At 43.1% G+C, this 14,548-nt stretch overlaps 1 protein-coding gene and 1 long non-coding RNA gene across 8 annotated transcripts in view; one reads left to right on the forward strand and one right to left on the reverse strand.

Annotated features, from left to right (window-relative positions):
* Positions 1–5,461, reverse strand: part of LOC109376769 (uncharacterized) — a 12,878-nt gene extending 7,417 nt beyond the window's left edge. The window contains exons 1-2 of the long non-coding RNA XR_002122778.1: positions 5,307–5,461; positions 760–802 (exon numbers count right to left, since the gene is read on the reverse strand). This is a non-coding gene — a long non-coding RNA (uncharacterized LOC109376769). The remainder of the gene's footprint in view (positions 1–759; positions 803–5,306) is intronic.
* Positions 5,462–5,543: 82 nt separating this feature from the next.
* The window catches only part of SLX4 (SLX4 structure-specific endonuclease subunit), a 22,987-nt gene continuing 13,982 nt past the window's right edge, over positions 5,544–14,548 (forward strand). For 3 of the 7 annotated variants that reach the window (XM_019632887.1, XM_019632890.1, XM_019632892.1), the window contains exons 1-5: positions 5,544–5,611; positions 7,622–8,394; positions 9,915–10,139; positions 12,091–12,280; positions 13,174–13,404. In XM_019632887.1, coding sequence (XP_019488432.1) covers positions 8,001–8,394; positions 9,915–10,139; positions 12,091–12,280; positions 13,174–13,404 — 1,040 coding nt within the window. In that variant the 5' untranslated portion in view covers positions 5,544–5,611; positions 7,622–8,000. The other 4 variants (XM_019632891.1, XM_019632893.1, XM_019632889.1 and 1 more) reach the window with 3 other exon arrangements.

Here is a 14,548-nt window from a genome sequence, read left to right on the forward strand (position 1 = left end):
CACAACTAGATTGAAGAACAAAATGACAGCAACTTGTCTGTTCCCCTTCCCCCAATTCCCCAGCACTGTTCCCATCCCCCCAATTCCCCAATAAAATTTTTTAAAAATCTAAAAATAAGCAAACATATATTGTAATGTGTATTCCATTATTTATACCACATTTTGTTTATCCATCCATCTACTGATGGGCATTTGGGTTATTTCCACCTTCTGGCTATTGTGAGGAGTACAAGTTTTTGTTTGAACACCTTTGTTTTTCAATTCTTTTGTGCAAATACCTAGGAATAGAATTACTGGGTCATATGGTATTTCTATGTTTAACCTGTTGAAGAACCACCAAACTGTTTTTGACAACAGCTACACCATTATCAACCTCTTAGCAATACATGAGGGTTCCAATTTCTCCACATCCTTGCTAACATTTATTTTCTGAGGTTTTTTTTTTTCTTTAAATGGCTGTCATAGTGAATGTGAAGTGATATTTCATTGTAGTTTTGATTTGCATTTTTCTAATGACTAAAGCACCTTTTTATTTGCTTTACCCCCCTCAAAAAAGGGTCAAGTCACCATACCATTTTACATTATCAACATTAAGTGCTGTATCCTTTTAAAACTTTTACTGTAATAGTTATAAAATGGTATACTGATGTGGCTCAAATATGAATTTTTCATATCAAAGATTTTTCATGTCATTAACTGACTTCATTTCCCTATATGTAAAGTGTGTCTGCATTAAAAAAAAATAAACAGCTTCTTTACCTTTGTAACTGTCGAGTCCAACATAAACTTTTCATATTAGTACCTACGAATAAGAAAAACATAAAACAGAATAAGGTAAAAATAGGAAAACTACAGGAAGAAAAGTCTAGCTTTTCTACCTACTAAAAACTATCTTGGAATTCTCAACCCGTTGGAAAACCTGTACCTCATAAAGTTTGAATGACTACTTATGCCATTCCTTGTTCCAAAAAGGATTTGAGACAGAAATTTTGAAGGTAAAGAAGAGTGAAAAAAGAATGAAGATCTTGGCGTCACTAGACCTGATTTTAAATTCTGGCTCCAATTCTGATCTACACATCTTCACTAAAGAAAATCAAATTCCTAATTTGAAAGAGTGCGTGTATGTGTACACGCTGAGGTGAAGCCACCTGACTGGATATGAACGTGAGTCCTCTCTAGTTCAAAACTTTTATAACAAAGGTGTTCAGGTTTTGTTATCAAGTGATTGTTTCCATAAAATAATTCCTAAAAACTGCATTATACTTTTTGATGTATTAAATATTGCATAATGAATAACTGCAATAGAAAGAGCTAGTTGACAACCTCTCTGGCAAACCAAGGAAAACCAGAAAACTGTAATTCTGACATGCCAAACCTATCCCATATCTAAGTGCAAGGTCGGTGGAATTCTGCCTTCAGGGGTCACCATCATTTTCAAAAGAAAAGGGTGAAAAAGATTCAAGAATATTTAAATGGACTTCACTCATCTACTCCCCTACCTTTAAAAAGCTTATTATTGAAGTATAACATTCTTACTAAAAAGTATACCAATCACAAATGTACAATTCAAACAGTTTTCATAAAGCACACATATCCACATAATTACCCCCTAAGATTTTTAAATAGCAAAAGAATATCAGAAGCTCTGAAAAGTCTTCGTGTCCTCCCAATCAGCCCCTCCCAAGGTAAGCACTATCCTGACTTCTAGCCCCAAACATTACTGTTGCTTTGTAGTAAGTTTTGAAATCAGGAAGCGTGCATTCTCCAACTCGGTTCTTTTTCAAGATTGTGTTGGCTATTTATGGTCCCTTGCAATTCCAAATGAATTTTAAGGTCACTTCTTTTCATTTTTGCAAAAAAAGCCTATTGGGGTTTTGACAGGGATTACACTCAATCTGTAGATCACTTGGGGGAGTACTGCCATCCTAACAATATTAAGTGGAAGATGACTTAATTTTATCATAAAAAGTATGAGTGCTATTATTAACTTTAATAGGGAAAATGCTGCTTTGCAGTTGAGGCCAGTATATCTGGTTGGAGTCTCCCCTTAAACTCACCTAGCAAAATTAACTGAACTATGTGACACAAAAGGTGGCAGTGGTAGACAGAGAGAAATGCAGCATAACCTAGAATGACTTCTGTACACATTGACATGTAAAATAGTTGTTTCCCCTCCTGATTTCAACAATTCTGGTAGTGTAGGAAACAGAATTATACAACAGTAAATAAAAGTTTATATGACCAAAGCACTGGGAAGACACACAACTCTTCCCTTGTTCAATCCGCCCTCTCACGAATCCTTGCCAAGATAAATGAGAGGGAGCTGGGCAGGTTTTAGTTTTGTGATTTATAACCAAACCACAGACCTGGGACAAGGGCCTTTCATTTCTTGCACAGGACTGTTTAAAACATTAACTCAGTGGAAGATGCCAAAAGTTTCCAAAAAGGAAATATTCCAGGAGGGTTAGGAAGTGATAATCATAGCACATTCAACCTTTGCCTATTTCCCCTGGATCCCAAAATGATCTACTCCTATGGGCTTGGAAAACACAACCTCTACTGGGAACACATTGTCATCATTTTCCATACACTTCTGCATCCATTTTCTCTTTCTGATAAACACTGGGAAGTTTATCAAACATAGGACAATCCTTTTAATATATTAAATGTTCCTTCATGTCCCTGGCTTAAATGCTTTGGCAGTGCAGCTCTGCCACAAATACTGGCAGGGAGCCTGTAGTATTCCCATTGAAGTAACATGGACCTCAAAACATTGTTTCTGGACACTGTCCCTGATCTTAGTCACACTGGGTGACTCCTGCTTAATTCCAGTGGAAGAGTGTGAACCTCAGAGCTTCTGCGGGAAATGAATCACTATAGGGTCCAGGTCAAGGAGGCTCCCATGGGTCATCTTGGGCCAAAGAGAAAGCTGCTCCAGAGCTTTGTTTCTTAAAGGAAGAATCATGTCTAACTCTAAATCCCAATCGCCCCACCCCCAGCTTTTGGAATCTCTTTTAAATTTAGCCTACAGGATTTGCTCAGTAGGTACTGGTTAGATGTAGTGACCATCAGTCTCTAATGTAGAGGACATCAAAATCATCTGTGAAACTTTCAAAAGACACAGATCAGAAACTCTACCCCAGATTTATTCAGCAGGTCTAAGGCTGGTGTCCAAGCATTTCCAGTTTAAAATATTCCATAGGTAATTCAGTTGAGAATTCAAGGTTTAAGGTACCCTCCCTTCTATAAACTACAGCTCAGCTAACTCATTTTGCTTAAAAGAATAATACCGTATGGACAGATTGGGTTATGGGGGAGATGTCTTCCCTGGGCCTCTAAGAGATTTAAGTCCTAAATTTTCAACTCAGGCCCTTCATTTTCATTCTGACTGGAGAAAAACAAGCGCCACCTTTACAATGGTCCTTCACATCACTCCAGCCATGTCCCTGTGCATTCATTCTTAAAAATTTTTTTCTGTATCTTATGTTTTGACATCTTTAAAATCTTGCTGGTGGGGAAAGTGCCCTTCCCAGGACTAGCTAATTCCTAAAGATAGCAGCCAACTCCCTTGGAAGCAGCCTCTCATATGCAAAGCAAACTACTCTCATAATCCAAGCCAATGTTGCCTCTGCCCCAAAACATCCCAGGGCCAGGTAACAGGCGATTAAAGACCATTCCTATAGCCCAGAGCTTGCCAGAATTATTCAAACGAGCCAATCCTAAAAGGCTTACCCTGCCCTGCTTTGCCTTTCCTATGGAATAAAGGCTCTGACCTTAGTTTTCTCCTCACTCCTGCTTCTGCCTCCTGACCAAAACCTTCCGTGTGGTGTGGCATGCTCTCTTCTCTCCAGAAATGTAATAATTCTTTTTCTTTCAATGACATTGGCCTCTCCGTGCTGTCACCCACTCACTTTACTTTTATAAAGTAAAAATCTGTTGGTACAAATGAGACAACCCACCAGACTCAAGCCTCTGTGCTGCCTACTATTCTTATGCTATCTACTTAACTGATCCAATTGAAAACCATATTACAAACTAACTTAGGTTTCCAAAACCAAGTTACAACTCCTGAACTCCTTCATACAGAAAAAGGTCTTGGAAGTGCTATTCGCATTTGACACTCACTACTCAGAACTAAATGTGGTATGACCCAGCAATTACACTCCTAGGTATACATCCAAGAGAAAGAAAAACACAAAACTTGTACATGAATGTTCACGGCATTATTTATAATAGCCAAAAAGCAAATCAGCCCAAATGTCCATCAACTGATAAGTACTTAAACAAAATGTGGTATATCCATACAAGGGAATATTATTTGGCCACTAAACTAATCCATTCGAGCTACATGAAGCTTAAAAAGTGCCAGACAGAAAAGGCCATATATTGTATAAATCCACTTATATAAAATGTACAGAATAGGCAAATCCATAGAAACAGAAAGTACATTAGTGATCAGGGGATGGAGTAAAGGAGGAATGGGGAGTGACTGCTAATGGGTACCAAGATTTCTACTTGGGGGTTATAAAATATTCTGGAATTAGATAGTGATGATGGTTGCACAACCTTGTGAATGTACTAAAAATGACTGAATCATACACTTTAAAGGGGTGAATTTTATATGTTAATTATATCTTTAAAAAACCACACCTGTCTCTTCCCTCCAAACCTACTCTTCGTGAATTCCATTTTCCAGTGCTTGGGACCACATTCTACTCAGGCGCTCTGGCCAGAATACTACAAATTGTAACAAATAATTAGGTCACGACAATTCAAATGTTTTAATATTTCTCCATTCCAACTTCTAAATTCAGGCCATCCTCATTTCTCACCGAGATCATAGCAGCCTCCTAATGGGTCCCTAGTCTTAACCTCCGCAGATCCATTTTTACAATGCAACTAGAACATCCTTTAAAAACAAAATCTTCAGTGGTGCCCAATGACCCCAGGTTGAAGTTCAAACCCTTAATATGATTTATAAACTCGCGTTTTCAGCCTGTGGCGAACCCCTCCCGGCCAGGCTGGAGACCGTGGGTATCACCTCAGCTTCCTCAAGCACTGGATGACCCTCCAGCTAACGCCTTTCCACCTGCAGGCCGCCACCTGTTCACTATCTCCGGGAAAGAAGCTCTCCCGCCCCGACGGGCCGCATTTGGTGGGTCTCTAAACCCACCTCCCTCAGTTTAGCCTTCGGTTCTTCAGGCAGGTGCGCTCTGAGGGCCGCCATTGAATCCGCAAACATTTCCCGTGTGAACCGTGGTGAACCCAAACTTCAACTTAAAACTGCGGCGGTGCCCTGAACTCACCCTGAGCTCTTCTTCAACATTTAATACTTTGCCGGGCACCGCTGCACCAACAGCGACAGCCACCACCTAGACCAGCTGCCGCACTACCATAGGACGCCACGCCACGCCTCGCCATGCCTCGCCCCGCCTCACGCCCTCCGGAAACGCTCTTCACAGCGCACCCAGGCCGCAGAGGAGGATGGGAAGCGAGCCTCCCTGACCGCTCTGCGCCTGCGCAGACACAACTCTCCACGGGGGCGGGAACCGGCGGGCGCAGGCGCAGGCGCGAGGGTCTCCGTTGAAACGGTGCCGCGGCGGCGCCGGAGGTAGGAGGAGTTGGGCTTTGGGGCTAGGAGTCTGCACCCGGGAGGATGAGGTCCAGCCACCTCGGGCCCTTCTCGCTTTCCAAAGGGAGAAGAACCTTTCTTGCCCGCCTTCAGCCGCGGTGTAGAGGCAGGAGCCGCGTTTGGGTGGAGAAGGCCGGGGCCGCCTGAAGGGAGAAGTGGGGGGATCCGGATACCTACGGAGTCACTGCCCCGGGGTCAGTCTGGCGATCGGAATTCGCCGTCAGAGTCCTTGGCAGCCCTTCCCTAGGTTGAGCCCCCTGACCATTTCCCGTGTGTCACCAGGTTGAGGGGAGCGGGAGGGTCCGCCCCTCACCTGCCCATTCATTCATTCTTCCTCTGCTGTGACAGCCCGGCGCTGCGGTAGGTACAACGCTTAGTAGGCACAAGTCTCCCGCCCTCTGGAAACTCGCGGTTTCGTAGGACAGGCTACATCCTTCAACAAATACTAATTGAGCACGTATAGGAGATAGACTGTTTTAAGACTAATAACAGAGATGTGGAGACAGCGCAGTGTGGTGGGTGGAATTTGCTCTAGCTCCCCACATCCAACAGAATAAAATTCAGTTTGGTTAGTGTGACGCTTCAGGTGCTCGGACACTGATCTCTGCTTCTCCCTGAAGCCTTCTTTCTCACCACCACTTTCTCTTTGATCCGATTGGTATCTTTGCAGTTAATGAATTCAACAAATAATTGTCCAGCACTTTTTACAAGTCAGGCGTCTGTCAGCCAAAGAATACGAAGTAAAATTGATGAGTCTGTTAAAACTTCCTTTAAGTTTTGAGCTTAGTAGGAGACAGGTCATAAATAAATGAATAAAAATATAAAGAACCCGTGCTCTGGATCCACACTACCTGGATTTGATCCCACCCCCTCCACTTCAAAAGCTGTATGAACTTGAGCCAATTCCTCATTCTTGTGCTTGACTCCTTGCTGTAAAGAAGGGATGACAGTAGATTCTACCAAATAGGATTGTTGTAAGGATTAAATGAGTGAGACTTGTAAAGCAGTTGGACTGGTGCCTGGCATACAGTAAGCATTCAATAAATGTTATCTATTACATATGATTATAACTTGTGATAAATGCCATTGTAAAAACTGTAATGAAAGAAAATAATAGGGGCAGAGAGGGTCTACTTAGACAAAGGATGAGGGGAAGCTTCTCTAAGGAGCTGACATGGAAGATGTGAATGAGCCAGCCATGCAAAGTAGAATCTAGATATGTGTGTCTGCCCTGCTCTGGAAAACTAGATAATTAATTGGATTACTTGGACAGTGAAGATTGCATTATTGTATTTGAAATGAGCTTTCTGCCATTGGGTCATTCAATTTTTATTTTTGAACACCACTAAATTGTGCTGATGTACATAATGATGCCCATAAGACCCAGCCTTTGCATTTGGGCAGCATTATAGTAACCTGAGTTTGGAGAGCTCTTGCTGGGATGAGAGGATGGAGAAAGTGGCCTTTTTTTTATTTGGAAATATTGATTGTATCAATGAAGAATCAGCCTCCTGTGTTCCTATCTTTTGCTTGTTCCTATCTCCTGAGTGTTCAAGAGCATTTTCTCTTCTCTCTCTTTCACTCTCACTCTCATTACATTGCCTGCTGATAGAGTGATAGAGCCTCTAGTAGCTGGAGGCCTTGTACCAACATAGGCCTAAAAGATAGTTTTTTTGGATCATCACGTTTCTGTGGTGACTGCCCTTCATGGGATTCATTCCCCAGACTTAGCAAAAACAATACTCTTCCAAGATGCCCATGTCTCTCTGGCCGTGAAAGAGCGAGCTTTGCAGGTTTCTAGACACCATCCCCCAGTTGTGTCGTGATGTCCTATAGGATGATGGGTCTGTGTTAATCAGGCTGTACCTGAGAATTTGACAGGGGTATTGTTACTCCCATACTCCACATGCTCTTGTACCTTCCTGGAAGAAATGGCTTAAAATGGCAATACCTGTCTAATTACACTTAGATGCTTTTGGTTTTCCACAGGTGTGAATTACATGAACCAAGCGTGCTTTAGCACCATGGAGATCTTGGAGAAGAACCTGAGCACCAAGTTCATATGTATTCTATCTCAGAGGCATCTATTGGCCAACAAAACCTCTCAGATGTGAACTTTAACAGAAGCTTTAAACATGCTGTTTAACACAGGCTCAATTTGAAGAAAAACATTTTAAATCCTTATAAAGGGGGAAATAGTACCTGTTGCTCAGTTGTACAAACTCTCCAGGTATCTCAGTGAGAAGTAGACAGGAACCCTAATGAAGCTGTGAGTCTGAATGGGGCCCAACTAGGCTCGTTCTCGGGCTCCCGGATCGACCCTCACTCTTCTGAAGACCAGCTTAAAGAAAGCCTTAAAACTGGCCAGATGATGGATGAGTCAGATGATGATTTTAAGGAACTCTGTGCCAGTTTTTTCCAAAGGGTGAAAAAGAATGGCACCAAGGAAGTGTTGGGGATAAAGAAGACACAAAAGGCCTCAAACAGCACTCAGATAACAAGCAAGCCAAAAAGGACCAAAGCAGCTGCTACTAAGAGCAAAACCCTTCAAGGCCCCAGGGAGAGGAAGACTCGATCTGGCAGCCAGGCCCCAAGGACTAAAAAGCAAGCGGCACCCAAGTGGCAAGAGAGTGAACCAGCTCCCCCTGAGAATGGGGAACGAAGTGTGCTTGCTTCTACTGTGCTCCAGGACAGTGCACAGAGCACCCAGACAGGTAACCCAGCCAGAAACACTGCCAGAGCCTCCAGAGAGGAAAACCCAGGTGATTGGTACTATTTTGAACCAGGGGTCAAAAAACTGCCTGAAAAGGGTCAGGTGGTACAATTTTTTTTGCCACACAGTCTTTATACGCCACACAGTCTGTCACAACCCTTAAACTCTCTAGACAATATGTAAGCAAATGGGCTGTGTTTCAACAAAACTTTATTTATAGAAACAGGCAGCCAGCCTGAGGATCATAGTTTGCTGACTCCTGTTTGTTTGTGTGTTTGTTTGTTTGTTTGTTTGTTTGTTTAAATTTATTTTTTTCAGTTACAGTTGATATTCAATATTAGTTTATGTTAGTTTCAGGAATATAGCATAGTACATATTTATAATTCATGCAGTGATTACCCCCAATACCAACTCCTGTTTTAAACAATAGTCAATAAATATAACCCGTGTGACTTTTCCACATGATTATGTTTGAGGCCCTCTGCTCTTTCATTTTCCTATGAATGTTTACGTTGTGTAGTTGACATGCGTTACGTAAACATGAAAATAATGCTGCTTTTCTCGTTTTCTCGAATTTATTCCAAAGTGGGTGCCATACGAGTTTAAGCCCCAAAAGAACCTTCAGGTTCTTCCTTTCTCCTCCAAACACTTTTTATTCTCTTTTTTCCTTTTTTTTGTTTTGTTTTGTTTTGTTTTGTTTGTTTAAAGCAGCTTTCTTACCCTGCCGCCCTTGATGTACTGAAACATATGCTTAGCACACATTCTTCATGCAGAGCTGAAAACCAGCCTTGCATATATAATACAGCATAAGATCTTTGGGCTCCTGCTTTCTGTTTCTAAATTTTTCTCACCTTCACTTCCTGATCATAAATAATATTTTTACCTAGTGTGGTCAGCATGACCTCTCAGTGGAGTGGTGGTAAAGACAGCTCACAGAGACTGTTGTAAGACTTCAGTGATGTTGCTGAAATGTTACTGGTCTTTCATGCTCCCTCTGAGAGTCTAGTAAAAGCTATGCATGATTCCCCCAGAAAACTGCAGCACCCACACACACACCTGCGAAACTGCCATACAACTTCAAGGGCTTGTGGATCTCCACTGGAGGCCATCTGCAAACACCAAGTTACAGGAGAACTTCTGACCTAGGAAGATAGAAATATTTGTCATTAATATTTCTTTAATAACAACTTTATAGAGGTATCATTCATATTCTATAAAAGTCACCCTTTTAACGTATATAGTTCAGTGGTTTTAGTATATTTAGAGTTGTACAGCCATAACCCCTGCCTAATTTTAGAACATTTTTATCACCCCAAAAATAAACCCTGTGCTCATTAGCAGTCACTCCACATTACCCCTCCTGTCATAGATGTTTATGACAGGTATATTTATATTACCACAAACAGTGAGGTTACCAAGAAACAATCAGTCCTATTCACACTTGAGAATTAAATCTAAATTAGTTGGTAAAGGACCCCTTTGAAACTTGAGTCTAACCTGTATCTGGTGGAAGAGTCTTTTATTTCTCCAGCTAGAACAGACGCCTGTGAATATTTTCTTCCTTGCCAGAGGCTGCTCCCAGCAGCAACTCCCAGCTGCCTCCTTCCTGTCTGACTGAGATGGTGCCAAGTCCCTCCAAACCCCGGGCAGCAGAGCTGGTCCTACAGCGAATGCAGCAGTTCAAGAGAGCAGACCCTGAGCGTTTGAAACATGCCTCAGAAGGGTGCCCCCTCCAGGCTGCACTTGAAGAAAACGTCCCACAGGGTCCTGGAGAGGCGATGATGGCAGGGAATGGTATGATGGGAGTTGTCTGTCTTCCCAGCAGGAATAAGTTCTAACTCAGGAGGAAGGGAGGCAGGAAGGAACTGGCATTCAAGGCGTTTCTGCTGAGGGCGGGCTCTGCCCGCCCTTCTACCTGTGCCACTTCATTATGTCTAGCCAGAGAACGAAGGGTCTCTTGGGGCATTTCTCACTTAGTTTCTATGGCAAGGTACCTCTTCCTCTTTTTTAAATATTTACTTTTTACTATGAAATTTTCCCATACAGAAAAGTCAAAAAAATATATATTATGATGAACTCCCTATATCCTCAACCTAGAATTAACAATTGTTAACATTTTGCCATATACTTTTTATGTCTATAAATACACATGCTTCTTCTGTACCATATGAAAGTAAGTTATAGACATCATGATACTTTACCCCTAGATTCTCCTACAGAATCACAATACCACTATCACACCTAATTCCATAATATTGCCTGGTATCCAATTCAAATTCCAATTTTCCCCGGTTGTCCCAAGGATAGCTTTTGTAGCTGGTTTCATGTTTTTCTGCACGAGGATTTGTCAGAACTATAAGTTCACACATTGCATATGGCTATAGCTAGCTCAGTAGTCTCTTAAGATCTAGACTCTAGAACAGTCTCTTTGTCTTTTTGTTGTTGTTGTTTAATGATACTTTTTGAAGAGTCCAGGATAACTGACTTTTAAATTTTCCCACTTTCTGGATTTGCTTATTTCTTCATATTTAACCCCTTCCTGCAATCCCTATTTTGCATTACAGTCAGTAAACTAGAAGTCTTATTAGCTCCAGAGTAAACAGTTTGGCAACAGCGCTTTGCAGGTGCTGTGCCCTACATATTGTGCCATCCCAAGAGGCACATAATGTTGGGTGGTTACATTCTTTATCCCCTAAACAATATGAATTCTCATCTTTGATGGAAATACATAAAAGGAAAAGAAACAGGAAGAAACTGTATTGACAGACCTACTGTTAATGAGCATGTAGTCTTTTGGTGTTAGATTTGCAGATTTCACGTTAGAAGCACTTAGGAGTCTCAGGCTACCCCTAAGGTTCACAGGTAGTGATATGACATGGCATCTGTCCTTGAGCATCCAAGGGGTACAGAGGAGTCGCTCAGCCAGTGCATGAGCCCAGCACTTCCCCTACGTATGACTTGGTTCCTTCCATATATCTTCACATCATACTCCATAATGCTCAGGCCAAAGAAACTATTGATTTGCTAAAAAAAAAAAAAAAAAAAGCAAAAAAAAAGCGTGATGCTTTTCTGGCTTCGGTGGAAAGAGTGATAGGCCATAGGAATATTTAAGAATGGGAGATTTATGAAGTTCTCAGGGCATATCCCTCATAAGTGCCGCAAGTCTGCTCCAGCAATATCAGATGTGACAGGGCCACAGCGGTGGGCATGGCTACCTTGGGAGGCATCTCAAGGCATTTCACTGTGACCTGGTTCTTCAAGGCTGGGCATCAAAGGTCATAGCAGTAGGAAAGGTTGAGCTTTGAAGAGAAAACCTAGATTTGTTAGAACAGGAGCCTTGTAAACCTGGCATGTCCAAGATAGGAGACTTTAGCAGAAATGGGAAAAATGAAAGGCAAGTTCTCGAGGACCTTGATACTCAGAGTGGTCCTGGACCATCAGTATTGGCCTCGCCTGGGACTTGTTAGAAGTGCAGGACCTCAGGCTCCACCTAGGTCTCTGGAATGTAAACCTTCATTTTAACAAGGTCTCTAGGTGATTCTTACACATATTGAAGTTTGAGAAGTACTGTTCTCAGAACCCCATTTAGTGCCCCATTTCAGTGGACGGTGCCAAGCACAAGGCAGAGCAGTGCCACGTCTGGTTTCTTCACACTCCACTCGGTGTCCATGCTTTGCGAGTTCTGACAGATGTGCGGAGGTCTGAGGATGAGCTCATCCTCATGGATCTTTGTGCCTCTCCGCAGGGGCTGGACCCTGGCTCCCTGCCAACGAGAGTGATGCTACAGTGGCCTTGGCCCTACAGCAGGAGTTTGGGCAGGAACAAGCATCTGGACTTGACGAGAGCCTGGAGGAAAAGGGATTGTTCTTTTGCCAGATCTGTCAAAAGAACCTCTCGGCTATGAACGTGATACGAAGGGAACAGCACGTGAACCGGTAGGAGCAACTCAGCTGTAACCTCTCTGTGGTCAGCTTTTCCGTGGGTGTCACCAGATCCAGGGGCCCCTCTGGCTGTAGTGGGAATCTTGAGATACCTTACCGTGACAGTACCGTGTTGGTGTCAACCTGCTCCTGCTTTTTTTTTTAACAGCTTTATTGAGATACAATTCACGTACCATATAATTCACCCATTTAGCGTGAACAATTCAATGGCTTTTATTTAGTATGTTCAGAGTTGCACAACCGTCATCATAATCAATTTTAGAACATTTTCATCACCCCCAAAATAGCACTTGTACCCATTATCACTCACTCACCATTCCCCCTGCCCCAGTCCCTGGCAACCACTAATCTGCTTTCTGTCTCTATGGATTTGTCTATTCTGGACATTAGTGGAATCACACAATATATGGCCTTTTGTGTATGGCTTCCTTCACTTAGCATGGTGTTTTCATGGCTCATCTATGTTGCAGCCTGTGTCAGTGCTTCATTGTTTTTTATGGCTGAGTAACATTCCATTGTATGGACAGACCACGTTTGTTTATCCACTCATCCACTGATGGACATTTGGATTGTTTCCACCCTTTGGGTATTGTGAATAGAGCTGCTGTGAATATGCATTTCATGTGTTTGCTTGAGTGTTTTCAGTTCTTTTGGGTATATACTTAGGAGTGGAATTGCTGGGTCATATGGTGACTCAGTGTGTTCTTCAGCCACCTTTGCTAACGGATTCCTAACTTCCCTGTCTGGAGGCTGACTACACAGTATGGAGGGACTGGCCTTGGGGGTACAACACTTGGCCCACAGTCTCCATGTAGATGTGGATTATGTTTGCTTTAGCCCATATTACCAGGGAGGGTGGTTCTCCGATGTTTACTGTCTTCCTCTAGATGCTTGGATGAGGCTGAAAAGTCACTGAGATCTTCCGCGCCTCAGATCCCTGAATGCCCCATTTGTGGCAAGTCATTTCTCACCCTAAAGAGCAGACTCAGTCACTTGAAACAGTGTGCAGTGAAGATGGAGGTTGGCCCCCAGCTCCTGCTCGAGGCTGTGCGGCTGCAGACAGCTCAGCCTGAGGGGACGTGCAGCACACCAGCCCCGGCACCGGCCCCGGCATCCAGGTGAGAAAAGGAAGAAAATCAGAGAAGTACTTTGATTTGTTTTTTAAAAAAGGCCATGTGTAGTGCTGGAGGACAATAGAGCCCTCTTTGATTCTGGAAATGAAACATGACGGGTAAGTCAGTCTCCACAGCGATTGAGGAGGGGACAAATTCTGCACCCCCGAAGGCTTTGAAATGGTCCATGCGGGTGTGGGTGTGTCTGTGGAAAGGAAAGGACCAGTTGGACTGGTTTCCTCGAGGTTCTTCCTGAGCATTTTCCATTCCCAGGATCCTGCAGGTCAGTGCCCTCTAGAGCAGCTAAGAATTTGGTAATTCACTTTACCACATCCATTACATGTGTGCTACAGCCTGGCTTCTACTCAGTGTAGTCCGATTTTCATACCATTAATATAAGATTACTCAGCATAGTTCAAAGAGTTGGTGAGACAGAACCACAGGCCTTTTTCTTTTTTTTTCAATTTGCATGAATTAAATGCTTAAGTGTTAAAAAGGAGGCCCTGCTGATGAAACAAGTCTTCAGCATGCATGCCACAGGCACACAAGTGGTGGAGGTCAAGTTTGGTCCACATTGCTCCTGCCACTGTGGACACCAGCATAGACCCCAGTATTACAGAGAACACAGGCAGCGTGGGCTTGGGACCTCCTTCCCCGGACAGCTGTCAAGAACAAAGGGAAGGCAAAGGGCGGTTTGTGTGCCCCGGCCACAGACTTGCACACAGTTCTGGGCATCTGAGCTGGGCTGGTACTGAGAGGGGGAGGGCAGAGACCGAATCTTCACTGGTGGGCCTGTCTATCTATCAGCACTAGAAGTGTAGACTCAGAAGCCTTAAGGCCAAGAACAGACATTACCTAAGCCATTGCTTGCCTTTTGGCAGGACCACACTGAAAATAATTATTCAGATAAAACATATCTGCTTTTTAAATACCTCCAAGAAGTGAAACAAGATGTGTGAGGGTCTTTCTAGACGGTTGTTCAAGTAGAAAGCTACAAATGGACACCCTCACTGAGACTTTGAGCCTCACCTGCCCTAAGGCCAGTCCTGGGGCATTTGTAACTGTGGGGTAATCAGGACTCCCTGGCCAGGGCACAGTGCTGGTCAGAGCTACCCCTTACCCCTACACCTCTCACCTGCTTTCACCTGGG

Source organism: Hipposideros armiger, unplaced genomic scaffold, assembly GCF_001890085.2.
Source record: "Hipposideros armiger isolate ML-2016 unplaced genomic scaffold, ASM189008v1 scaffold_1192, whole genome shotgun sequence".
Taxonomy (NCBI): domain Eukaryota; kingdom Metazoa; phylum Chordata; class Mammalia; order Chiroptera; family Hipposideridae; genus Hipposideros; species Hipposideros armiger.